Consider the following 25,756-nt stretch of genomic DNA (forward strand, 5'->3'; position numbering starts at 1 on the left):
TGGCTCTTGCTAAGTTCTGAGGCAATGAGTTCCACAAGCTGATTGTGTTGCATAGAACAGGCATTTCCTTTAATTAATGTTAAATGTGCTCCTTTTCGATTGTATTGAATATTCCCCACTCCTCCTCTTATTGTGTTATGAATAGAAGTGCTGATCTACCTTCTCTAGGCCATTCATTATTGTGTCTTCAATTCCAGCACATTGGAACCAAGGACCCTTTCCACATCATTCAAAGCCCTAGTAAAAACCAATAACATAAAAATAAAGAACCAACTAATTAAACTATGAAGAATTTGGCACTGGGGAGTGATCTGTTCTGACTTATGTCCCTTCTTGTTCATTAGAAAATGGTTCTAGGGTGAGATCCTCACCCACTCTGGCTCCTTGATGCTCCATGGAAAGGCCCTAAAGCCTCATATGTGGGTGAGGGTGGAAGGCTGCCATCCAACTAACCCCTTGCAGGCCCTGGTGTCGGAGGTGTGCTGCGGGCAGGGCTGCAGCATGCAGCACTGCAGAGTTTCTGAGCATAGCTGCAGTCCATAGCAGAGCTCTGGGAGGCTGCCACAACTAAGGCCCCCAGGACTGTCTACGTTACACCGGGGTCCTGTCCAGCCCCCCAGGCAGTCCCGGTTTAAAAGGATATAACGATGTCTTAAAGCCATCTTAGCCTTCCCTCCCCCTTTGCTGCCATTTCTGTGCTGTACCTCTCAGAAGCACAGCAGAGAATTTCAGCCCGGATCTTTTCCATCTCTGTTCGTATGCACGTTCTTCCATGTCATTCTCGTTGCCCATTTCAGAGCCTTCTATATTTCTGTTAGATCCTCTTTGAGATGCGGTGTAGGGAGCAGAGTATTTGAGGTCAGGCAAAGCATTGATTTATAAAATGGCATAATATTGCTCTCCATCTCATCCCCTTTTCCTTCTAACATCTGGTTGTCTTTCATGAGCCCTGCCTCACACGGAGCACAGAGGTCTCCTCCAAGCTGTCCACAATGATAGCAGTTCTTTTTGTGAAGTTATAGCTAATTTAGAACCCAGTAAGAGGCTCAGAGAGGATCTTTTTTGAGACTGGAATGATAGTATCCCTAGCCCTCCCAGAGACAATGTGCTAATTTGCTGTTACATGATGTACTGGAGAATCTGCTCTTCTGGATTTTGGAAGTATACTTCGAAGTATGGAAGTTTGCAGTTTGACTCCCAGCTACAAGTCTTACATTGGTACACAGGGCTGAACCTTAGGGCTTCGCCGGTACACGCGGCTATCGTGCAGCAGACTAGAGAGCTTGGAATGACTGAGCCAGCTGCTCAGTTCTTGCAGTCTAACAGTGACTACAGCAACCAGGTGAAGAATTGAATATCAGAATAAACCTAGGCCAGTGTTCTGACTGTAATATTAATTTTCATGTTTAGTTCAATATAATCTCCATTTTTAAACTGAAACGAAGCTGGCCTAGAATTTCAGTCTGCCATACCAGAGTCCCACACAATCCAGGGGACTTGCTGCATAATTTACATCCAGCTTGTTTGGGAGTCTATAGGGCGAAATGATCTAAGGATGGGGAGGGGTCTGCTAAGATGAATTCCATAGAAATTGTGCAAGTCTCTCTCTCTCTGAGTTGGGAAATGGCCGGCCCTCCCACTGCCATCTGGAATGAGATCACCCTGGACTGCGTAGGGAGTCTCAGGAAGTTGCCAACACCTGCCAGCAAACTGGGATTACAAACATAGTTTAAATACTTCTTCATAAAACCCAGTGCCTTGCCTGGTGTAGATGGTCTCATCTTGCATGCCTCCCTGCACACGAGATTGGGCACATTCTGGCTCTGCTTTATTCCAGCGGTTCTCAAGTGGACCAAAGTGGGTCGCAACCCCATTTTAATGGGGTTGCCAGGGCTGGTGTTAGACTTGCTGGGGCCTGGGACTGAAGACCAAGCCCCACCGCCCGGGGCCAAAGCCAAAGCCCGAGAGCTTTAGTCCTGGTTGGCCAGTTACATGCCTCCAGCCTAGGGCTGAAGCCCTTGGGCTTTGGCTTTCGCCCCCCGACCTGGGGCAGCTGGGCTTGGGTGAGCTCAGGCTTCAATCCCCCGTCCTGGGGTCGTGTAGTAATTTTTGTTGTCAGAAGGGGGTTGCGGTGCAATGAAGTTTGAGAACCCCTGCCTTACTCTGTACTGTCTGTACTGTGGTGACTGCCGAACATTACTGCAGAATGAAGACCTTTCAGCAGGTGTAGACCGTCACTGATGTGCCCAGGTTAAGGAAGGACTTAAACTGTACTTGGCATTTTAGACTCCTGCCGGTGGCCACGATGCTGCTGAATAATGGCATCTCTCGCAGCATTGGCTGTGTGGGGACCCTACTCCAGAGATTTCTAAACCAGTTCCAAGCCTAACAAGCAAAGTATGGTCACTGTTTAATACAACTGAGAAGCTCTCTCTTTTTCAGGTCCATTTCAGTTTATTCATGGTGAGATGTTCATGAGTTTCCCAAATGATCTGCTGCATTAAACAACAGCAACTTCTGTCACAAGTGAAAGGATAAGGAGCCGTCGGATACTCTCTTGGTGACCACCTCACAGTGGGTTGTTAAGTGGCAAATGAGTTGTAGCCACACAATGATTGACCCTGTGTGTTTTTGGTCTTGCCTGCATAACAATCACCACCAGCAACTGTCTGCATGGTTTGAACCTGAGGCTTCAGCACCAGCACACAGGCCCTAGCACTTGAGCAAAAGGAGCAACTCCATCAGGTGGCAGCAATGGTAGTTTGTTATTCTCATGGACCAGTCACTCGAAGAGGGTGTGACACACTTAGCTAGTATGTTACACTTAGAACCGACAGCTTCTCTCCGGTTTGATGCTTTTCTGCTGCGTTTGACGGCTGGCAATGGAACCTGATTGTACCAGAGCAAATTCCCAAAAGTACTTCCTAGCATCATAGAAGTGTAGGACTGGAAGGGACTCGAGAGAGCATCTAGTCCAGTCCCCTGTGCTCAAGGCAGGACTACGTAATAACTAGACCATTCCTGACAGGGGTTTGTCTAACCTGTTCATAAACCCAACTGTGGTGGTCCTACAGTTTAGTGGGGTGGGGGTATGCAAAATAACTTGGGGGCCGGGCCATCCAATTCCCTCTACATAACCATGATCCCGACAGGAGCTGGCTGCCCCCTGGCTGCCTGTAATCCCCTCAGGTCATGACATCCCTGCCCATCTCCATTTTCATACACTCACACACCAACCTGTCTGAAGCGCTGTTGCTCCCTGCTCTTGGGGCTGGCAGTGCCAGTTTCCACATGTGGGCCAGGTGACTGCAGTTGGGGAACTTTGCATTCTTCTGCACTCCCTGGCATCTCTGCCAAGCAGGACCAAAGGCAGGGGCTTGGAGTGAGGCTCTGGCTGGCAATTCAGAACTGTAGGACTGCCCAGATAGCCCCTGCAGCCAAGTATCCATGGACTTTGGTGGACTATCCCACTGACTTTCTGAATAGCACCGAGTCTTAGGAATATTTTGGAGGTTGGGGGATACGAACCCACTGGCTCTTGCACCTGGTGTTGGAACACATCAGCCCAATGGTAGCGCAGGGGATGCTGTTTGTTGTCTATCTGCAGCAGCGTCAGATGCTCTCCGATCCTTTAAACCCCATCCCAGTTGCTGTGAGAACCCTTTCAGCTGGGTTATAGCAACCTAGAGGCCAACGTGGATTTTTATGTGGTGCTGGTAGCTGCTGCCTTGAGAAGAAGGGACTGGGGGCTGGCAGGGCGCTGGATTTCAATGACAGCTAGGCTGCCAAAGTCCAGGGGCCGTGGCTGAAGGCAGGGTGTCCTTTCTCCAGTAAATGCAACAAACAGGAAGTGGGGGGAGCTGGGGCTTGGCAGTTTGGACATGAGAGGTGAAATTCGTGACATACCAGTTGTAGGGTAGAAGACGGTTAATCGGGCCCTGTGGCAGAGTCAAAGGATCTATCCCCTCCCCAGACAGCTGTGTTTTAGGGCAAACGGTGACTTGTAGGATAACACCCAGAGCAATGAAGAAAGAAAAAAATTATCTGACTACTTTCCAGCTCTATTTTAGGACTCTTTGTTACAACATTCCATGAGGCCTTATTCCATCTGGTACTAAACCCCCGTATAGCCCCACTTTGTGATTCTTATGCTAGATGCATCTTTGGAGGGTGTCGGGGTATTCAGGTGCCAGCAGAGTCACTCCCTTTTGGAAAACGTGCTTCTGGACACTAGCTTTGCTAACCAGGGTTGCTGATGGTAAGTGGCCTGTGAACAGGGGAGGGTCAGGTTTTCAAAATCTGCATTTTCAGATCCACATTTGGCATGCTGAGCTCGCATGCCCCGTTTCAGAAGTTGTGCTCACAGATTAGGCGTTCTTATGCATGTTAAAAGCTTTTCAAACTCTTTGCTGTAATCCCTCCTTCCCTACTGACTGAACAGGCTGATGACGAATGACATGAAGATATGAGGATCAGTTCACTTACGAACTGATCGAATTCTCTCAAGTCTGCCATGTTTCTTCTGTTAGGCTATGTCTATACTGTAAAGCTGGGCCGGCATAGACCCATAGTGTAGAGGCAGACGCACGCGGACAGAAAGAGTTCTTCTTCGAGTGATTGCTCAGGTCCATTCCAATAGGTGTGTGCGCGCACTCTGCGTGCACAATCATCAGAAGGTTTTTCCCCTAGCGGTACCCGTCAGGTCGGCTGGGGAACCCTCTGGAGTGGCGCCTTTGTGGTGGTGTATACAGGTCCCTGCTGACCCACCGCCTGCTCAGTTCCTTCTTGCCGCCAGTGATGGTCGTTGGAGCAAATGATCTCTTGCTTTAGCAAGTGCTTCCTAGTGGTTTTCCCTGTATATAGTTGTTATTCTTCATCTTAGTTAGTTAGTTTGTTAGTACATTTAAGTTGGGGGGTCCCTCCCCCCCAATATTTTTCCCCGTCACCGGGGCATGCCGTGGCTCCAGGCGTTCAAGCCGTGCGATAGGTGTGGTAAGCCTATGCCCAGAGGGGATCCGCACACCGCTTGTCTGAAGTGCTTGGAAGAGGGTCACTTGCAAGACAAGTGTACCATCTGCAGAGGCTTCAAGCCCAGAACTAAGCAGGAGAGAGATGATCGCATGAAGCTCCTCTGGATGGAGTCTGCTCTCCAGCTCAAGAGCCGGCACCGGCAGCCTCAGTGCACAGCACACCGGCCTCGGCCCTGAGTAAGTCCTTACTCGGCACCATTCCCCTGTGTGGAAGGCCGGCTCATCGGTGTGACACTGATCACAATCCCTGGTGCCACATAAAAAGAAGAAGAAGGTGGAAAAGGGCCGCACCCCCACCAAGAAGAGCGGACAGGTCTCCGGCATGGTGCGTCCCATGTTGGGACACTAGAAGGCTGGTCCGTCAGTTCTGGCACAGTCAACTCTGGCCTCGAAGGGGGGGTCCATCGAGTCCGCTGTTGGTGGACTCTCCGGTCTGGGAAGTGTTGGAAGAGGACTGGACCTACTGGAATGGACATGAGCAACACATCTCGAAGAACAACAGGTACAAAAGGTCTTTTCTGTAGGTGTGAGAGTCTTTTCCTGGCATAGCTGTGTCTACACTGAGGGTTTGTTGGCACTGCTGTGTTGGACAGGGGGGTGTGTTTGGGGTTTTTTTTGTTCACACCCCCACCAAGATAGCTTTGCCGATTCTAGGTGTAGACGAAGCCTTAGATTCCACTGCTTGAGTACTGCAAAGCATTCCTCCTAGTCCTTGGTCCCCAAACTGCTGCCAAAACTAACTGGGAGGAGGAAACTATTTCACCTGCTTTTGATCTTATTCAGGACATCACAGAATCCAGCTTGCAAGCAAGAGCCAATCGACCGGATGGGAAAGCGTGATCTTTAACAAATTGAAATGGAACAGTCACCTCAAGATGAATGGATGAAGTTCACACCTCGTTTGGTGCGGTGGCATCCTCGCCGCAGGTTCAGCGAGACAGTGCTGCACGAATGTATGAACGACACCTGTACTCTGCACGCAGGAGGACTAGAAATGCCATTGTGTAATTATGTCAGCAGGTGGATCTGATGGCTGTTGGTCTGTATTGCTCTGTCCTGACCAGCAAGGCTGATCTCTCCCTTTGTTGCAATAAATGAGCCATAACCTTGCCCTCTAATTAAGAGGAGAGCCAAGAGATTGCAATGTCAGCTCCAGGGCGTACGCTTGGCCTGGTCTACACTTAAATATTAGATTGGCCTTGTTACGCCATTCAGGGCTGTGAAAAATGTTCACGCCCTGAGTGCGATGGTTAGGTCGACCTAACCCCCTGTGGAGACACAAGAAGGTCAATGGAAGAATTCTTCGGTTGACCTAGCTACCACCTCTCAGAAAGGTGGGTTAACTACATTGATGGAAGAACCCCTTCTGTCGATGTAGGAAGCGTCTACACTATGGCTTTACAGTGGCACAGATGCAGCAGCTATGGTATAGACATACCCTTAAACAGAAACCAGCTTGCTATACATACTTCATTTTTTATGCATTCATTTCCATTGTCTGGATACAAAGGTTGCAATCCTGTTTCCATCTAAGTCAATTGCAAAACTCTGATGGATTTCCATGGAGCCAGGATTTCATTCAAACTGTTGACATGAGCTTTTCTGTTACATATGTAATCTCTGAAATGTTCCTCCCCATTCCCTTGGTCACTTTCTCAGCTGTGATTCCATGGAACCCATCCCGTGCTGGTTTGATGGGGCTCTTCATGCCTGCTAATTTGTTTGTCTCTCCTGGTGTTTTTTTGGATAATTGACACAATCCTGGTTTGCTTCAGTGTTTTGTCTTTCCTCCTGGCTAAGACAGATCTGTTACTGGTACCTGCCTTACCCTGCACTCTTCATCACTGAATTGCTCACTTAATTGTTAGCAATGTCCCTCTCTCTTTTCTAGGTGATGTAAATAACCCCTGACCCCACTGTTGCTTGATGCAGTGACATCTTAGTTAGATTAAATGTCTTTTTCACCTTCCCTTTTTATGCTTCCTCACGTCTCTGCTTTGGCCTTCCCATTTTGCGCTGAAATCCTGCCCATCCTCTCCTGCCCCAGATGCTTTTAGATCTCCCAGAAGCACCTCTCTCTCTCCTGCCTTTGATTACTCTTCTGCATTTTCTTGGCCATCCCCAGTGCCAGCTGGTGTATTTTATTGCTGGAAAGCATACAGAGCATGTGGGCATTCAGTCATTTATCTTTGAGCACTTTCCATTTCCTCTCTGTGTACTTTTCCTAATGACTAATAGATAAACAGCCGCAGTAGAGCGTGTTGCCCGCAATGCTTGGGCTCATCGCCACAGCTATAATAAGGCAGCTTTCGTTAAAGCTGCCGTCAGAAATGCCAGGCGTGTCCAGTGAGTATGAGCTCCAAGTGGAGTTGAATGCCTGGGGATGAAGAGGGCAGGGTAGAGATTCTTCCGTGGAGGTGTACGGGCTTCTCCTAATGTAGCACCCCAGTGGCTAATAAAGGTAACAGTGCGAAACCCTGGAGTCCACCAAAGCTTCCATGCTTCCACCGATTCTCCACAGAACAAGTATTGTGCCTCCAGTGAAGAACTGCCTGCCCTTTATACTCTTATTCGCTTTGTACTGGGTAGAGTCTACTCTCTCTTCTTGACAAAGTGCTCTGAGGCAGGGTACGTAGAACTGAACTCTTTGCTGCTGGTATCCTGCTTACCTTTCCGATTTGACTAGCTAATCTTGCGTTTGCTGATGCTGTTGTGGAAGGACGATCTCCTTACTGTAAACAAGGACCCAGATTTCCATAGTGGCAATAATGGCGCGTGCAAATTGATACGTTAGTGCATTTTCACGCACAGTTACCACAACTATATATCCGATGGAAATCTAGGCTATATTCTCTACTTTGTTTTTTAGCCTATCTGGACAAACTGGAGAAATGGTCTGAAGTAAACAGGGTGAAATTCAATAAGGACAAATGCAAAGGATTCCACTTAGGAAGGAACAATCAGTTGCACACACACAAAGTGGGAAACGACTGCCTAGGAAGGAATACTGCGGAAAGGAATCTGGGGGTCATAGTGGACACAAGCTAAATATGAGTCAACAGTGTAACACTGTTGCAAAAAAACCGAACATCATTCTGGGATGTATTAGCAGGAGTATTCAGAGGGGTAGCCATGTTAGTCTGTATCAGCAAAAAGAACAGGAGGACTTGTGGCACCTTAGAGACTAACAAATTTATTTGAGCATAAGCTTTCGCGGGCTAAAACCCACTTCATCGGATGCATGCAGTGGAAAATACAGTAGGAAGAGATATATATACACAGAGACCATGAAAAACTGGGTGTTGCCATACCCACTATCACGAGAGTGATGAGCTCAGGTGAGGTATTACCAGCAGCAGAAAAAAACCTTTTGTAGTGATAATCAGGATGGCGCATTTCCAACAGTTGACAAGAAGGTGTGAGTAACAGTGGGGGGGGGGGGAATTAGCATGGGGAAATAGTTTTACTTTGTGTAATGACCCATCCATTCCCAGTCTGTATTCAAGCCTAATTGTAAGCAAGATAGGAGAAGTAATTCTTCTGCTCTACTCCATGCTGATTACACCTCAACTGGAGTATTGTGTCAAGTTCTGGGTGCCACATTTCAGGAAAGATTTGGAGAAAGTCCAGAGAAGAGCAACAAAAATGATTCAAGGTCTAGAAAACATGACCTATGAGGGAAAATTGAAAAAACTGGGTTTGTTTAGTCTGGAGAAGAGAAGACTGAGAGGGGACGTGATAACAGTTTTCAAATACATAAAAGGTTGTTACAAGGAGAAGGGAGAAAATTTGTTCTTCTTAACCTCTGAGGCTAGAACAAGAAGCAATGGGCTTAAATTGCAGCAAGGGAGGTTTAGGTTGGACATTAGGAAAAACATCCTAACTGTCAGTGTGGTTAAGCACTGGAATAAATTACCTAGGGAGGTTTGGAATCTCCATCACTGGGGATTTTTAAGAGCAGGTTGGACAAACGCCTGTCAGGGATGGTCTAGATAATACTTAGTCCTGCCATGAGGGCAGGGGACTGGACTAGATGACCTCTCGAGGTCCCTTCCAGTTCTGTGATTCTATGACCTTCCCTGGCTGCCCTTCCGCACATTGAAGCTTGAGATAGCCAAATTGACTTCTTGAGAGCAAAGATAGTGACCGTTTATTACTGGTGATTAAAATCAAATATACTTGTTAAAACAGCTGTGAGAAAAGCCTGCCAAAGCAGACCTGGATGTCTGTGTAAGACAAAGAACGAACATGCGGTTTGTGAGCACGTTTGCATTTCACGGCATAGTTGGCCAAGGGATTGGCGGTGCAGGTGAGACACAGTTTTAGCAAAGAATGTTTGAAGCTGGATGGAATTTAGTAGAATTCTTGGTGAATGTAAGACAGCACTTTCCAGCTGGAGGGGTTGCCTTTCTGTAGAAGCAAAACCCTTGGCTGCAGTTCTGGGCCCTGGTGCCATGAAGAGGCAGGGGCGGAGTGGTTGGCCTGAAATCCAGCTTTTGTCTTTCCTTTTTCTTTTCTTTTTTTAAATTAAAGTTTTACCAGACTAAAATTGTCATATATATAAACATCAAAAAGCCACGTTCATTTGCCTCCCAATGCTCTGCTCTGGCCCTCGCAACTCCAACATGGCAGCCTTGAGCTAGTGCTGCTGAACCAGACAGGGAAATGGAGCGGTTCGTGCCATTGTCTAGACTGAGCAAACTATACAAGGTAACAAACGAGAAATGCTGAGTTTGACTTATTTAAAAAATAAAACAATCCAGCTGCAATATTCGGAGGTATTATTAGCAATACCAGTATGGGGACTTTTAAGTGCTGTGGGTGTGTACGAAGATGGAGTATCCACCTAACCATGGAGTGGGCCTGGGGGGTGTCTCCGAAACAGAAGCTGATGTGATATGTCAAGGTAGAGCCCTGCATGAGCTTGCTACTTAGCACTTGGTCACTGACCAGCCCAAGCATTGCATTAAGCCCGGTGCTGACCGCCACCAGAAGCAAGGGGCTAATGAGGGGGGTTTCAGAAGCAGCCGGAGCAGGTTGGGGCCTACATCCCATTGGTGACTTTGGAAATCTCCCCCAAAGACAAACTCTTTAGTCACCCACTAAATAGAGTGTCTCCATGTGGACAAACGCGTGGACAAACGTAAGAGCAGGAGGTGGAGGCAATACCTTGCAACTACCAGCTGCAAGGAGACATTTGCCCCATTACACTGCAGAGAGGGTGCTAAGTTATTTATATTGCAGTAGTGCCTCGCCCCCGCTGTGAATAGTGTGCTAGCTGCTGTCTGGACACACAGTAAGACAGTCCCTGTTCCAAGGAGCTTATGGACTAACTAGACAAGCAGAGAGGAAGCATTATTCTCCCCATTTTCCATATGGGGACTTGAGGCAGAGAGAGGTCAAGCAAATTGCCATGGGGCATTCAGAGAATCTGTGGCAGAGCCAGGAAATAATGCTGGTTCTTTAGAGTCTCCATTCACTGCCTTAGGCACAAGACCGTCCTTCCTAGGGAGTTCTGTGGCTCACCCTGGAATTCAGCCAGGAACCAGCTGGCCTGGAGCTACTTGTCTAGCACATGCAGCTCTCCGCAGGCACCAGCTGGTCTTAAAACGGTTGGCGAAAGAAGGGATTTCTCGCCGCACGGCTGCCATTCACATTCTCCCTCTCTGTACCCCGGTGCTGCGCTCAGAGCAGGTTATTGCAGTGTTATCCCCCAGCTCTCCTGCAGCCCGGCCCAGAGCCGGTGAAGTGTGGCCCACCTCCTGCAGCCTGAAATCCTCTGCCATGTTCCTGGGGCTGCTGCCTCCTGCACTCCCTGGCAGCACTGGAGCGACTGCTTTTCGCCCAAGCTGCAGTCAGTGCACTTGGCGCTCACTGAGCCTCTGCAGTGGCAGCGGTGGGGTTGGGGGTGCATTTGCAAAGCCCCTGCAGCGGCCTGGCTCAGGGAGGCAGACACTGGCTCCTACGCTCCTGAGGGTGGAGCTTTGATCCAGCGTGGCTCATCTGCCTCCTGCCTTCACACCCGGCTGCCGCCACCCCGAGCTTCCGCTCTCGAGGTGGAGCACAAGGACCCGAGGGAGACGTCAAATGTCTTGCAAGGTTTTTGTTTGTTCTGTACTGCCCCAAGAGCACGCTCGATGCTGTGCAGCCCGAGCTGAGGACACGGTACCCGGCCCAAGTCGCTGATGAGGGAGCTCGGGAGGTCAATGCATTCATCTGGGTCTATCCATTGCCAGGGCTTTTGATTCTTTAACCGTTTCAGCGCTGTTGGTTTGGGAGCCCTCTGTGCAGAGGCTGCGGGTTGCGGGGGGCAGGGAGGCAGTGGGGAATGGCACTGAGTCAGAGGCACGAGGCAGAATTTGCCATATTTGATGTGCCCAGAAAAAAGGGATTGGGGAGGAGAGAGAAGGAGGGAAGAGAGCTACAGCGAATGTTGGAGAGCCCTTCAACAGCCATTGGCTCCATCCCTGGTCATCCCCTCTCCCTTCCTTTCCTGCCGCCCCCCAAGGAGCATGAGTTAAGGGATGCTGGCAGAGTTTTCCATGCAGGGGCAAAACTGGTCAAGTCCTACTTAAAGCACCAAGGACGGCAACGTAAAACTGCCACTCGTATCGGCTGCCCTTCATGTGTGGGGCAGAGGAGGCCTGGGTGGGGGCCAAAAGGAGGAGACGCACCTCCCTCCCCAGAAAGCACATTGACAGGGGCACAGAGCAGCCATATTTTCCATAGGTTTATGGTGTGCTGGATAGTGTGAGAATACATGAGGGCATATAAAAGAGACACTGTATTCATAGATATAAGGCCAAAAGAGATGGCTCTGATCATCTAGTCCAGTGGTTCTCAACCAGGGTACACGTACCCCTGGGGTACGCAGAGCTCCTCCAAGGGTACATCAACTCATCTAGAAAATTGCCTACTTCTGCAACAGGCCACAGAAAAGGCACTAGCGAAGTCAGTACACAGACTACAGACATACAGACAATGACTTGTTTCTACTGCTCTACAAACGGAAATGTAAGTACAATCTGTATATTCCAACGGATTGATTTTATAATTATCTGGTAAAAGTGAGAAAGTCAGCACTTTTTCAGTACTAGTGGCTGTGACGCTTGTATTTTTATGTCTGGTTGAGTAAGCGAGTAGTTTTTAAGTGAGGTGAAACTTGGGGGTACGTAAGACGAATCAGACCCCTGAAAGGGATACCGTTGTCTGGAAAGGTTGAGAGCCACTGATCTAGTCTGACCTCCTGTATAACACAGGCTGTAGAACTTCCCTGAATTAATTCCTATTTGAAATAGAGGAAAAACATCTGGTCTTGAGTTGAAAATTTCCAGGGATGGAGAATCCGCCGCAGCATTACAGCTGTGCCTGCTATAATCTAGAGCAGTGGTCACCAACCGGTCGATTGTGATTGACTGGTCGATTTGAGAGGATCTCCCAGTCGATCACGATCTCCGGTGGTGCAGCGGGGCTGTGCTCCCTGCCTACCCCAGCCCCACGCCGCTCCCAGAAGCAGCCAGCACAGCCCTGTGGCCCGGGGGGGGGGGGGGGGAAGCAGGGGTCTCCCTCTGCGCACTGCTCCTGCCTGCAAGCACCGCCTCCGCAGCTCCCATTGACCAGGAGAGCTGCAGGGGCGGTGTTGCAGAGCGGGGCAGCGCGCAGAGCCACGTGCCCCCTGCATCCCCCAGGGGCCAAAGGGGCGCGTTGCTCCCTTCTGGTAGCGGGTTGGTTCCTGGGCAGGCAGGGAGCCTGCCTTAACCTCGCTGTGCCCACCGCCGACTGGGAACCGCCAGAGGTAAGTGCTGCCCAATGGGAAGCTGCACCCCAACCCCCATCCCTGATCCCCCTCCCAGAGCCAGCACCCCATACCCCTCCTGCACCCCAAACCCCCTCCTGTACCCCAAGCCCCACCCTGAGCTCCCTCCCAGAGCCCACACCCTGCACCCCCTCCTGCACCCTCACACTGTGCCCCAGCCCAGAACCCACTCCTGCACCCAAACTCCCTTCCACAGCTTCCTCCCCTCACCCCCTCCTGCACCCCAATCCCCTGCTCCAGGCTCAGCCCAGAGCCCCTTCCCACACTGCGAACCCCTCGGCCCCTGCCCAGAGCCCACACCCCCTCCCGAAACCCAACCCCCTACCCCAGCCCGGTGAAAGTGACTGAGGGAGGGGAAGAGCGAGTGACGGAGAGAAGGGGGGATGGAGTGAGCAGGGTGGGGCTTAGGGAAAGGGGTGGGTCCTCGCGGAAGGGGTAGGGTAGATCCTGGGTGGCCCTAAGATTCAAAAAGTTATCTTGGGTATAAAAAGGTTGGAGACCCCTGGTCTAGAAAATATCATCAAAGGAGAATTTAAATGCTGACCCCATATTTTCTAGATTTCTCTTCCCACGCAGTTTCTTATTCCCACCCAGGGGCCTGATCCAAAGGAAAGATTCCAATTGGATTCGATGGGCTCTAGATCAGGCCCATTATTTGCATTAAAACCAGGATTTTTGATTTTTCACGAGATTCTCTGCTCACGCTGCATTGCCTGGAATCCTCTATTTCCACGTCTGGTTTCTTTGTGCTATGGATGATTTTGATTTAATTGAGGAATAAACAGTAAGAGAACATAACCTCTCTTGAGGAATGCACGTGACCAGGCCCTCTGGTACGGACAGAAGAGAGAGGTCTGGCTGAAGCCCAGAGCTGGGAGTTACTTCTACTCCCAATTGTGCGACTGACTCACTCTGCAACCTTAGGCAAGTTGCTTCACTTCTCTGGGCCTCAGTTTCTCATCTGTAAAACAGGAGTAAAATGTGTGCAGGGGAACGGAGGTTAATATGTGTAAAGTGTTTTGAGTTCCTTGCATGGAAGGCACAGAGCAGAGTATACAGTATTAGCTGGCTGGGGATAGAACTGAAGGAGGATGAATAATTCAGAGCACAGGAATGGTTAGTTTAAAAAAAAAACATGTTGAACCAAATCTTCATGTGGTGTAACTCAGCAGAGCTCTGCTCAGATGGGACTTGGCCTTTCCCCGGGTATTGGAGAGGCTAAGCATCCGACAGTGCTTCCATTATTTGTTTGTGTTACTGTAGCACCCGACAGGCTCCAGGCAGGGATCAGGCCCCAGAGCAGTAGGTACGGGACACACACAATGAAAAAGCTGGACCTTGCCCCAGACAGATTACTAACCACACTCCAGCCCTCCAGTCGGGGTGCCTCTCAAGTGGCGTCAAGTGTTGACGTCGTCCACACTTCCAGCTCTCCCTCTCTTTCCTCCTATCTTTCTCTTTATTTAGCTGGCGTGCCGATTATCCTCACTGCCGGGACCTGCAGCACTATTGCTATGTCCCTGCCGGGAAGCAGACGGTCCTCCACTGGCTCTCGAAGGTGAGTACGTCCAACCCATTATTGTAGATGACAATGGAATCCGTGCAGTGCCTTTGCCAATAAAAAATACAATCTAGAGGCCATTTTCCCTCTCCTCCCAAATGCATTAGCGCAGCCAGAGTGCAGGAGTAGATCCAAGAGCTTTCATTTAAGAAGGGCAGCTAGCAAGGTCATTTTCTGGACCTGGACCGGCAGCATTGTGTACAGACCAGACTCCAGGGTCGGGCATTTGTTCTGGCAGCTGCTGAAATACCTTGTCTTCTGCACAGCACTGGCACAAGGGCCCACGTTCCTGCATGCACGCTGGCCTTTGTCTCTGCATTGCAGTGCGTGAAGTCGGGATTATCTCTTCAGTTCTCTTGGGCCAAAGGCAGGTGTTGATGGAGAGTACTTGTCCTCAGCCACTGGTGTGGAGGGTGTGGGGCTTTAAGGGGTTTGCTCTTTGAAGAAATGTTCCCTAGGCTGCCGTACTCTGGGTACAATCAGAGAACAGGGGAGAAATGCTTGTTCACACCAGAGTTTGTTCATTGTTCACATCCTTCCCGGACAGGGGTTATTTCACTATTGATTGTGTCAATGCCTTGCTAGCCGTACCTCCAGAGTGCGACATGATGCTGTCGAAGAAGAGGAGCCCGGAGGTGGCCCATCAGACAGATGTTTTGGGAGTAGGAGGGTTGACTTCGCTCTAAATAAAACCCAATGAGATTCCAGCAGGCTCAGGAGAGTGTTGGGCTTGTGGTGTGACGGGACAAGGCGCTCTCGTTATAACAGAACGGGGGTGGGGGAGGAGAGTGCAGAGTGGCTCCAAACCAAAATGGCACCCAAGGCAAAATTCACCATGGCTGTCTTTGGGCGCAAGACCCTGGCTGTAAGATGGGGTGGATTGGGGCCCTTTAGCCCAGCCCCCGTCTGCAGTGCCCTCTGTAGGGCTGCTCAGGAGAGGTAGGAGCTCTTGGTTGCGATGGGCAGTAGACATGGGAGATGGGGCGCAGCCTCCCTGGGCCTGGCCCAGGGAACGAGGGCAGCGCCCGGTGTGCAGCGCCCCTCGGCCCTCCCTTTGCTATTGTCGCAGTAACCGTTGTGAGACAGCCTTGCTCTGTTCCATCTTGATCCCCGCTGTTTGTTTTGTCCTTTTGTCTTGTGTGTCCTTGTGTCTGTGGTGGTTTGGAAGCCGGGGGTTTTATGGACGGAGTGGCTTGGCCTCGTTCTTTAAGTCTTCAGCGCCCCCTGCCACTCCGACTGAGAAACAGCCTCTTCTTCCTGCCTCCAGGCGCCCCTCTCCCCCCGTGAGCATGCGGGACACCTACGGCACCTCTTCGCTCAGCAGCAGCAGCAACTCGGGCTCCTGCAAGGGCAGCGACAGCAGCCCCACCCCAAGGTAACCAGTCCAGAGCGCCACGGGGAGGCCGCCTAGCCTCGCCCACCTGCTCCATTGACTAGCCGTCCGGGCACATGGAACAGGGACCCGGGCCCTTCAGTGGCTCAGTGAGATTTCCCCACGGGGGTCTTGTGTGTGGAAGCCTCTAAAGTGGACTGCTACGCAGAGTCTGAAAGCCCTTGCCTGGTCACTGGCTCTGCTGGCAAAGAGCAGCGTTAGAGTCTGAGCCAAGGGCTTGAAACCCCACAAATCCCTTAGTCCCATAGGTTGACGTCCCGGCAGGACGCTTGCGGGAATTGTGCATGTGCAGTAAGGCAAGGCGTGGCGCGATGAGGGTTTTGAACGGCCAATCTGCCGGTAGGTCGTGTCAGAGGAAGGTTTTGCCCTGGTGTCCTTGTCCAAAAATTTCCCCCTCTCTGCTCCATTTTCTTTCCCTTCCATCACCTTGATTTCCAAGCACCCTTTTCCTTTGTCGCCTTCCCCGCCACCACACGCGGTGTTGCATAGAGCACTGTGCACCACTTGTCTGCTCTCCTCCCCCACGCCCTGGTGACCTAGCGTGAGATCCTTCAGGAGGAACGGCACCATGCACACAAGAGGTTGTTGTTATTGTCCCTTTGTGATGCCCGGAGGATGTTGGACTGGAAAGCAGGAGACCGGTGGACTTGTTGGAAGAGGAGAATTTTGACTCTACCCTGGGATAAAGGACAGTTGAGCATGGAGCACGTGAAATGGCCCCAAATATTAAACACAGCTCACATTGCATTTCTTTCCCTCTTGGGAGTAGAATTCCCCCTGGGGATGCCGTGAAATGCTGTGATACCTGCTGCAGACAGCTAAGTTGGTCCCAGGGCTGTAATGGATCGTTTCTATCCCTCTTCTCCACTCCCAAACCTAGTCGCTGGTTCCTCAGCGAATGGCCCAAGCTCATCATGGAGAAACTGACCAACTTCTCGCTATAAGTAAACATATGGCCCCCTCCGAGTTTGCTGACAAGGACTTAGCGGCTCAGAAACCGCACTCTCTGCATTACAGCTACTGTGAGCCCCTCTGCTCCCTGCCTGGCACCAATTCTTTGCTTACATGTCGCCTGCGTGCGCTGCAGCTAACGGACCAGCTCTCCAGTGCTGTAGCAAGAACACTTTGCAGACGCAGTGCCCAGCTGGCTTGGTTTGTCGCGTGCCTCTTCGCCCTTCTTGTGTTGCACATCAGATCTGGGCCTTGCTGCGTCACTTGTGTCTTGTCGTGCTTGACTCAGCCAATACAACAGGAAGTGTCAGGACTGGGTAAACGTCGGCGCTGTGGCCAGGGGATACAGGGAGTGGGGTTTAACAGCTGAGAAGATATTTCTACTTTTCCTGTCCCCCCATTGCCACGCTTTGCTCCCCAGTTAAAGCTGTGCTGATTAGCCCCAGCGGAGAATATGACTCGTTGTCTGCTGTGTTTTGTGTGTTTGGGGTTGGGGGCTGTATCGAAGCCCTTTGCAGATGGGCCCCCAAATCTCCTTGGTTCTCCAGAGGCACACACAGCCCAAGGGTGCCCTGTTAGGATAGATATTCTGCTTTGAATTTCTGAATGAATTCACTGTTTGGGACAACGATGGACTAATGATACTAGCTAGAGTCTGCGGCTGGACACTGCACTGGGCTTCCTCCCGTAGCTCTGACAGTGACCCACAACTCTCATCCATGGTTCACTCCCTGTTTTTCCAGTCCCAGGCACCCATGCAGGCATGTCAATACATTTCCATCCTGAGAGGCAACCCCCTCTTCTAGTTCAGCCCTGGCCTTCTTGAGCAGCGGCTGCTAATCATGCCCCATTGTCCAGTGGCTTTGTGCTGTGGACAGGTGGCCGCCATCAGCCTTGATTTGCGCGTCTGATGCCACCAGGATTTGAACATAGGAGTGCAGGAGCAAAAAGCTAACCCGTGACTGACTACTCACCCCGCCCCTTAGAGTCCTCTGGGTGACCCTTCGTGGCCACGATGAGCAACTGCCTCAAGCAAGTTCTAATCCAGAGCTCTCTGCCTCTTGGAAACGTGCTCCTGGTGACGTATTCCAGGAGCGAGATCCCACCTTGGGCTCTCTTTAGAAAACCACTAAGAATCTTGCATTGCCATGGGAGCTCGCTCAAAGAGGTCAGGGTGTTTGCTGTCTGCAGGGTTCCCCTCTCTCCTAGCAGAGCTCTGCGACGGATCTACCCTTCTTATAGGTCCAGCTTTAGTGTTAGCGTTCGAATGTGTCAGTAACCAGGGCCGGCGATGTTTCTGTAATAAACATCTTTTTTTTATAATGAACCCTTTCTTTTGCTTCTGGTGGTTGTATTTTCCAGGGCTAAAGTGAAGTCCCTCTCCTGGGAGATGCCCCAGCGCCCAGTCTGCTGATAGCAGAGGGACTGTCGGCTGCTTGGGGGCAAGGGCCTGTCTTCAGTGTGTCCGTACGATGCTTTGTACCCCCATGAAGCTCTAGTAATAATCACCACCACCATAGCTCAGGGCTGCTGCACAAATACTGTCTACCTAGGCCGGGGGGCGGGGGGGTGTCCTAAAGGAGCCTGGTCAGAGGACACCTGCTTTAATTTCTGAATGAAAATATGTGATATTCAGCAGTTCTTAATAGTCTTACCATGTGTCCCACTTTAGGAATATCAGGGCTCTTACACTGCTGGGTGTTGGGGGGTGAGGGGGGTCTTCTGTTAGTCGCACAGACAGGCTCCTTTCTCCAGTACCGACCTGGAGTGCTCTAGGTGTGGTCAGCTGAGCGCACGCTGGGATGTCTCACAGGAGTCCAGGAAGGTGTGTAGTCCAGGGGGTTTGTACTTCAGATCTGAGAAGTGGGGAGGAAAAGGTTAAAGTTCCCCACTTGGTGAAACGCCTCTCTCCCTTTGAGACTCCTGGCTCCTATCAGCCTGTGTCCCTGTGCCTGGCTGTGCTAGAATTCCTGCCAGCAAAGGCAAGGGAATGAGCTGAGCTGAGGTCCAGGTTGGAACGGCTCTGTGCGGAGCAGCACTGACGTGGTTGGGATTGTTTTACTTGTAGTGCTTGGTGGGGCTGTTGACTGTCCTGTTTTCCTAGGCGGCCCATCAAGTATAGTCTGTGCAGCGATAACCATGGGATAAAGCCCCCCACTCCTGAGCAGTACCTGACCCCCCTCCAGCAGAAGGAGGTCTGCATTAGACACCTGAAGGCCCGGCTGAAGGACACCCAAGAGAGACTCCAGGACAGGTAAGTGCTGACGCAGATGAGCAGGTAACAGGAGGGTCCCAACACCAGTGGGGATGAGGAAATGGGAAGGTTGTAACTGAATGCATAGGAACCTCCAAATCAGTGTCTAGTCTCTGACAGTGGCCAGTATCCACTGCTTCAGAGGGGGGCGCCAGAATCCATGTAGTGGACAACTATGACCATAGGGGAAACAGCCTTCCCAGCTGCAGGCAATTTGTGGTTGGTTTGTGCCCTGAAGCATGAGAGTTTGTATCCCGTATATAGGATAAAAATGTGTAGCTGTGGATGATCTCATTATCCACATGAATGTCTAATCCTTGTGCTAATCTGACTAAGCAGTCAGTAACATCCTGTGGCAGTGAGTTCCACAGGTTAGTCAGGAGTTGTGTAAAACAAAGTGTTTCTTTTTATCAGTTTTAAGTTTGTTGCCAAATTTGGAGATTGCAGAGACCGTGATTTTCACCTGGCAGGTTTTTGACTCTCCCATTCTCCATCAAGTTGCTCTCTGATCTGATTTTCTTGAGCAGCAGATATTAGTACACTGTGGTGTTCTTATATTTCTACCTGTATACTGTATATTTATTGAGCATTGTATATGAATACAAATCCACATCCCCCCGTCCTCGTCCCCCCAATACCTAATATCTTGGTGGTGTAGGAAAAGGGATGGAGTTGTGAACTAGACTCATAGAGTCTAAGGTCAGCAGGGACCATTGTGATCATCTAGTCTGACCTCCTGCACATCTCAGGCCACAGAACCTCGCCCACCCACTCCTGTCACAGACCCCTAACCTCTGGCAGAGGTACTGAAGGCCTTAAATCATGGTTTAAAGACTTCAAGTTACAGAGAATCCACCATTTACACTAGTTTAAACCTGCAGAGCTAAGAAGATTCTCATCTGAAGGGACCACAGTAAGAGATGGTCACAGGGTTTCTATTTGGCTGTCCCCGCACTTTGCTTCCCTCAGAAAGTATCCCCAAGGCCCCTATGTGCTTTCTAAGCCCCTTCCCCACTGAACACACACACCTCCACAGTGCTGCTGTTACCCAAGGGAACCTGGGATTGGAGAATCTAATCACAGAACAACTTTGTGCCAAAATACTTTGTGTTTTGGTTTACGACCGTTTTTACCCATATAAGTCCTCTCTGCCCTTCTCCTTGTATAGAGGGTCCTTGCGTAGGTGAGAGGAGAAAGATGGTGATTAGGGGGTTTGGACAATAAATTGCCCTCAGAGAGTGACCCCAGAAATGCACCGTCCAAACTGTTAGCGTGGATTGTCAACACCTATGCAAAATTCCGACCTCCAGGCGTGTCACGCCGGCCCCCTCCGGTTGAAGTGGTGGTGATTGTCTGTCTATCTGGTGCAGGGATACTGAGATTGAGGATCTGAAGACCCAGCTCTCAAGGATGCAGGAGGACTGGATCGAGGAAGAGTGCCACCGTGTGGAGGCCCAGCTGGCACTCAAGGAGGCCCGGAAGGAGATCAAACAGCTAAAGCAGGTGATTGACACCGTGAAGAACAACCTGATGGAGAAGGACAAAGGCCTTCAGAAATACTTTGTGGACATCAACATCCAGAATAAGAAGCTGGAGACACTGCTGCACAGCATGGAGATAGCACAGAATGGGGCTGTGAAGGAGGAAGGGGCTGGGGAGTCAGTGGGGGGCTCTCCAGCCCGGTCGCTCACCCGCAGCTCCACCTACACCAAGCTGAGTGACCAGGCAGCAGGGGACCGAAACGCTGGGGACTCACAGACCCTGTCAGCTGAGGAGGTGGGGGACAGTGGCTTCGTGGCTGCAGATGACTCGCTGAGCCGGACGGACTTGCTGGAGCACAGCAGCCTGCTCTCATCAGGGGTAGAGTTCTGCACAGAGGAGGGGTCTCTACAGAGCTCCTTCACGCTGGGCTCCAGACTTCCCACCAGCTCCACCTATGAGAAACTTCTGGGCACACAAGGCAGCGTGGAGGCTGGAGTGCAGGCGAGCTGCATGCAGGAGCAGGCCATCCAAACTGACTTTGTGCATTACGAACCGGACCTGGACACTATCCTGGAAAAGGTCATGAAGTCCCAGGCTTGCAGTCTGGGCAGCCCCACTTCAGTGTGGGTGTCCGAAATGGAAGACATAGTGCCCAGCTCAGAGACTCAGGCCCAGAACTTCTCCGGGACCACGGACTTGATGGCGACTGAACCCAACTCCGCTGTGGTGGTGACTGCAGGAGATGGGCCAGAGACTCCGGAGGGGCAAGAGGGCTGCCAGGGTCTGGTGACCAACAACCCTGCTGTGCACCAGCCCTCGAGCACTAGCCAGTCGGTGAGCGTCGTTTGCACCCTGGAGGAAGACGCTGCCGAGCTGAGCCAAGAGCCCGCAGCCCCGAAACACTACTGGAGCCGTCATTTCCTTGTGGATCTGTTGGCCGTGGTGGTGCCGGCGGTGCCCACGGTAGCCTGGCTGTGCCGTACTCAGCGGAGGCAGGGCCAGCCCATATACAATATCAGCTCGCTGCTCCGCGGGTGCTGCACGGTCGCTCTGCACTCCTTACGGAAAATCAACTGCCGTTCCGTTGGCAGCGTGCGAGATAGCAGCCGCAGCTCCCAGCCCTAACGCTCCTCTTCCACCAGCCAAACACATTGCACGTGCTTCAAGGTACGACTTTGCGAAACGACCAGAATTTATTTGACCACTGATTGTAAATTCCAGACACACGAAACGTTCGTTTTATTTATTCGAAGTACATGGGCAACTTGAAACGGAGGACTTGTGGCACCTTAGAGACTCACCAATTTATTTGAGCAGCAGCTTTCGGGAGCTACAGCTCACTTCATCGGATGCACCTTGACATCCTCTGATCTGCTGTATCTGGAATCTGCACTTCCAGGGGGCCTGCCAGGGGCCTGAGGAAATGAGCTTCTGGGTTTGCTTTGGCTTCTGAGATGTTTGAGGAATTAAAAAAGGCCAATTCTGGAAGCGCAGAGTTGAGGGGGGGCCACCCCAGCCTCCTGCTGAAGGACACTTGCCCGGCAGGCGATGTAGCTGATGGATTCTGCACTGTCCACAAGTGAAGTCTGTGTAGCACAGATGTGTATGTACAGGGTGCGTCTACACAGCGCAACCTCCTGCGGCAGCAAGGCTCAGAGCCCGGGTCAGCTGTCTCAGGCTCGCGCTGCAGGGCTACATATTGCAGTGTCAGCATTCCTGCTCAGGCTGTGAGACCCTCCCCGCACCAGGTATCGGAGCCCAGACTCCAGCACAACCCCAACTTGCTGTTTTGAACCCTGCTGCAGAAGCCCGAGTCCGTTAACCTTATACTCTGAGACTTGCTGCCAGGGGACCCTTTTTTGCTGTGTAGATGTACCCACGGTCACTTCATCTAGGGAGAAAGAGCACTACAAACCCTTTCCTGGACTGATGGATCCCTTCCCCCTACACCGTTCCTCCCCTGACTAGTCCTCTTCTATTGTTCCCTCGGGACATGGCTGGGTCATTTGAAAGGCTAGCTGCCCAGCTGGCCTTTTATTGTATCGTACTTGTTCTTACAGTTGTTCCTGAGTCCCAAGAGGAAAACACCATGCCTGCCGTCAGCGTGAGGGGCGCCCTGCGGGTAAAACCCTGCCCAGGGCTCTGGGGACACAGGTTAATGGTTGAAGTGGCTGTAGCTCTCAAGTGACGTTGCTTGCAGAGACTCATTTTAACGTGTCGAGAACAAAGGGGAAATCAAGACGGCATGGGCAGGAGAGATGGGGACAAGGGCTAGAATGGGGGAGGTGCCTCTCTAGAATAGATGTCCTTATTCCCAACATGCTTTGCAGAATAAACAGGGAGAGGACTGAATTCCCGGTTTGCAGAGAGGAGTCTAGTCTAAATCAGTGTGAGAGCAGGTGCAGAACGTGGCTTCCCTCCTTCTAGGAGCAGGGTGGAGCAACGAGGGTTGCCCAAGTCTGCTCCCGTTGCCAGTGGCAGAGTCAGTGACTCAGAATCCCTTCCCCCAGAGGATGGGCTCAGAGGACAGAGTGGACAGATGCTTGCTTACAAATTGACTTTGGAAACCACGTGAACGTCACTCCCTTATCCTTGTCCCCTCCTGGGGATTTGGACCTGTTGGTTCAAGTCCTGCTTTGCTGACCCAGTTCTAAAGCTTTTCGCCTCCTGGAAGATGTGACAGTAAGGGCCCAGTGGCCAAGCAAGAGAAGCCAGATATACCTCATGTGAATCTCCATAGCCAGAGCCACCTACTGTATCTCTGTGCAGTGTTGCATATGTACCCAGGTTGCCCATGGTGAGAACTCCTTAAATTCTGTATCTTTCATTCCGTGCTTTGCACCATGTTCACTTTTTGCAAACAGAAGCTCCATTGTGGAAATTTCTCTGCTGCACACCTCAAATGGCTGCAGGTTTCAAAGACAGGCTGACATCTGCACTGCAGGTGCAGGGTTTAGGGTTACACTCAGACAAGGACGAGCCAAGGCCCCGGAGTCCTTTGATGCTGCTCTGCTTCCATCCCAGCTCTTCGTCCTGGGGCAGGGAGAAGCAGCTGGGGTTTCCTCAGGCCGGAGCCGCGGCTCCCTTCAGTACTGGAATGTCCGATAGGAGTGCAGGGTGAGAGTGTTTTGGTTACACTAGGGGTGGGCGGGCATCTGGCTGCCCATTGCCGCAGAGCTTTCAGTGCTGATTCTGACAGCTGGAGATGCCTGAAACGGGCATGGCGTGGTGATTTGTTTTCAGTGGTGGCGGGGACAGAACAGAGAAGGCAGAGGGCCATGCAGGGCACAGGGAGCGCGTAGCCCTGTTCTCTGGAGGCAGCTTGTCTAAAACTTAGGCTGGCAGAAAACATCTTCAAGTGGCCTCCTGAAATCCCTTTAAAAGCCAAATTTCACTGCCGAGATTGATCAGCTGGGGACAAATGCCTAGAGAAAATGAGGCCTCATCCAAACCAGTTCCTCTGCCAATCTAGATGTTCAGCGCAAGCCTGCTGGCGTACGCTCCAGCGCTCCGACGGGTAATCGGCTCGGGGTTATCTGCAGTGTTCAGCCCTGAGAGTGCATAAAGTCAACTTGGGGTTTGGGTGGCCTTGCCCCTGTCTTCTCTGTGAAGTGAGTGACCCGAAGGGCCAGGCTTTCAGAATGGCGAGTGCATTTTTGTGTACACACACTCACACACACACGCATGCACAGTGATAACTATGCACGTATACTTTGTTTACAGAATTGCACACGTGTTTCTGAATCTGGCTGCAAAGGTTTTGTTTACCTTGACGATTACTTGAACAATGTTTCTTCTTTTACGTCCCCCCACAGCCACCCCCGGTCCCGCTGCCATCTCCTCCACACACATTGGGCGAGGGAGTATTTATTTTAATAGTTTCATTTTGTGATGGTTTAAAGCGAGTTTTCTGGCAGGGTCCAATCATCTGGGGCTGATCACATTGGTACACCTCCCAGGGTTTTTTGCCCTTTGGTCAGACTGTCAAACAGCTTTATTTAGACTTTACCAGAGGTGGCTGGCTACCTTGGTCATGTGCCCCCCCCCATTTGTTGTGGGGGGCGGGGGGGGCAGAGGGGTGTTGCTGCATGTGTTGATGATGCCACATGCTCGTACTTTCACAACCTGTGTCCAGCATGTCTGGACTGTCGCAAATCAATATCCCTTTGAGACAAGCGCTTGTTGCAGGGTAAAAGTGGGCTACTGATTTTCAAAATATGGTAGCCAGCGGGGGAGCCTGGAGTGAAGGAGCCTTGGGTTTGATAATGTAATATAAAGCATTTGGGGAGAAATGGACAAAATCCAGTCAAAATGGCAGCTGTAATTGGAACTAGGATCTAAGGCTCTTGTGCAATGTATTTGTGAATGTGTGTACATGTCTGTTAGACGATCCAAAGCTCTGCCGAGAAATCAGTGTAGGGTTATATTTGAAAGAGAAATCTATATATTTTTTAAATACAGAACTTAAAAGCTGTAACCACTTTTTGTTCCCAGGGGCCTGTAATCTTTGTCTGTTGGTGGATGTAATAAATGGCATTGGGTCTCTGCCGTGTCTGTTTCCATGTAGCCAGCCGTAGGCTTCTGCTCTGGAGAGAGCTGGGCTGGAGCGCACGTTCCGCAGATGTTCCCCTTTCAAAGTGTCCCCGCCTCTGAGTGGCGAAACACTGCTAGGGTGAGGGCCCAGCCCAGGGGTGGCCAACCCATGGCTCCGGAGCCCCATGCGGCTCCTCAGAAGTTAACGTGCGGCTCCTTGTCTAGGCACCGGCTCCGGGGCTGGGGCTACAGGCGCCAACTTTCCCATGGGCCGGGGGGTGCTCACTGCACAGGCCCTGCCCCCACTCCACCCCTTCCCGCCCCCTCCCCTGAGCCTGCCATGCCCCCCCGCCCCGGAGCCTCCTGCACGCCACGGAACAGCGGATCGGGGGGTGCGGGGAGGGAGGGGGAGGCGCTGATTGGCAGGGCTGCCGGTGGGCGGGAGGTGCGGGGAGGGGGAGCTGACGGGGGGCTGCTGACGTATCACTGCGGCTCTTCGGCAATGTACATTGGTAAATTCTGGCTCCTTCTCAGGTTTAGGCTGGCCACCCCTGGCCTAGCCCCTGCTGCACGGACTTGAAGCCTGGACCCAGAATGTGCATTCTGCTCCTGGGGCACTAACGAGCTCTCAGGCCTGGGCAGTCAAACCCGAGCCAGGGATGGAGAAGCAGCAACGCCCAGAGAGCCTTGTGCTTGAGGGCTCAGCGGAGGCTTTCAGGCAAGCTGCATTGGTGGG

The 25,756-nt window shown here is 51.4% G+C and overlaps 1 protein-coding gene across 5 annotated transcripts in view; it reads left to right on the plus strand.

The window, feature by feature from the left end:
• The window catches only part of SNPH (syntaphilin), a 32,968-nt gene extending 8,325 nt beyond the window's left edge, over positions 1 to 24,643 (plus strand). The window contains exons 3-6 of one of the 5 annotated variants that reach the window (XM_037877119.2): positions 14,314 to 14,404; positions 15,675 to 15,782; positions 18,856 to 19,005; positions 20,376 to 24,643. In XM_037877119.2, coding sequence (XP_037733047.1) covers positions 14,361 to 14,404; positions 15,675 to 15,782; positions 18,856 to 19,005; positions 20,376 to 21,612 — 1,539 coding nt within the window. In that variant the 5' untranslated portion in view covers positions 14,314 to 14,360 and the 3' untranslated portion in view covers positions 21,613 to 24,643. Of the gene's footprint in view, positions 1 to 13,238; positions 14,405 to 15,575; positions 15,783 to 18,855; positions 19,006 to 20,375 lie in introns of those variants that run through there. The other 4 variants (XM_043527551.1, XM_037877118.2, XM_043527549.1 and 1 more) reach the window with 4 other exon arrangements.
• The last annotated feature ends 1,113 nt before the right edge of the window (positions 24,644 to 25,756 follow it).

This window comes from Chelonia mydas, chromosome 13 (genome assembly GCF_015237465.2).
Source record: "Chelonia mydas isolate rCheMyd1 chromosome 13, rCheMyd1.pri.v2, whole genome shotgun sequence".
In the NCBI taxonomy this organism is placed as follows: Eukaryota; Metazoa; Chordata; order Testudines; family Cheloniidae; genus Chelonia; species Chelonia mydas.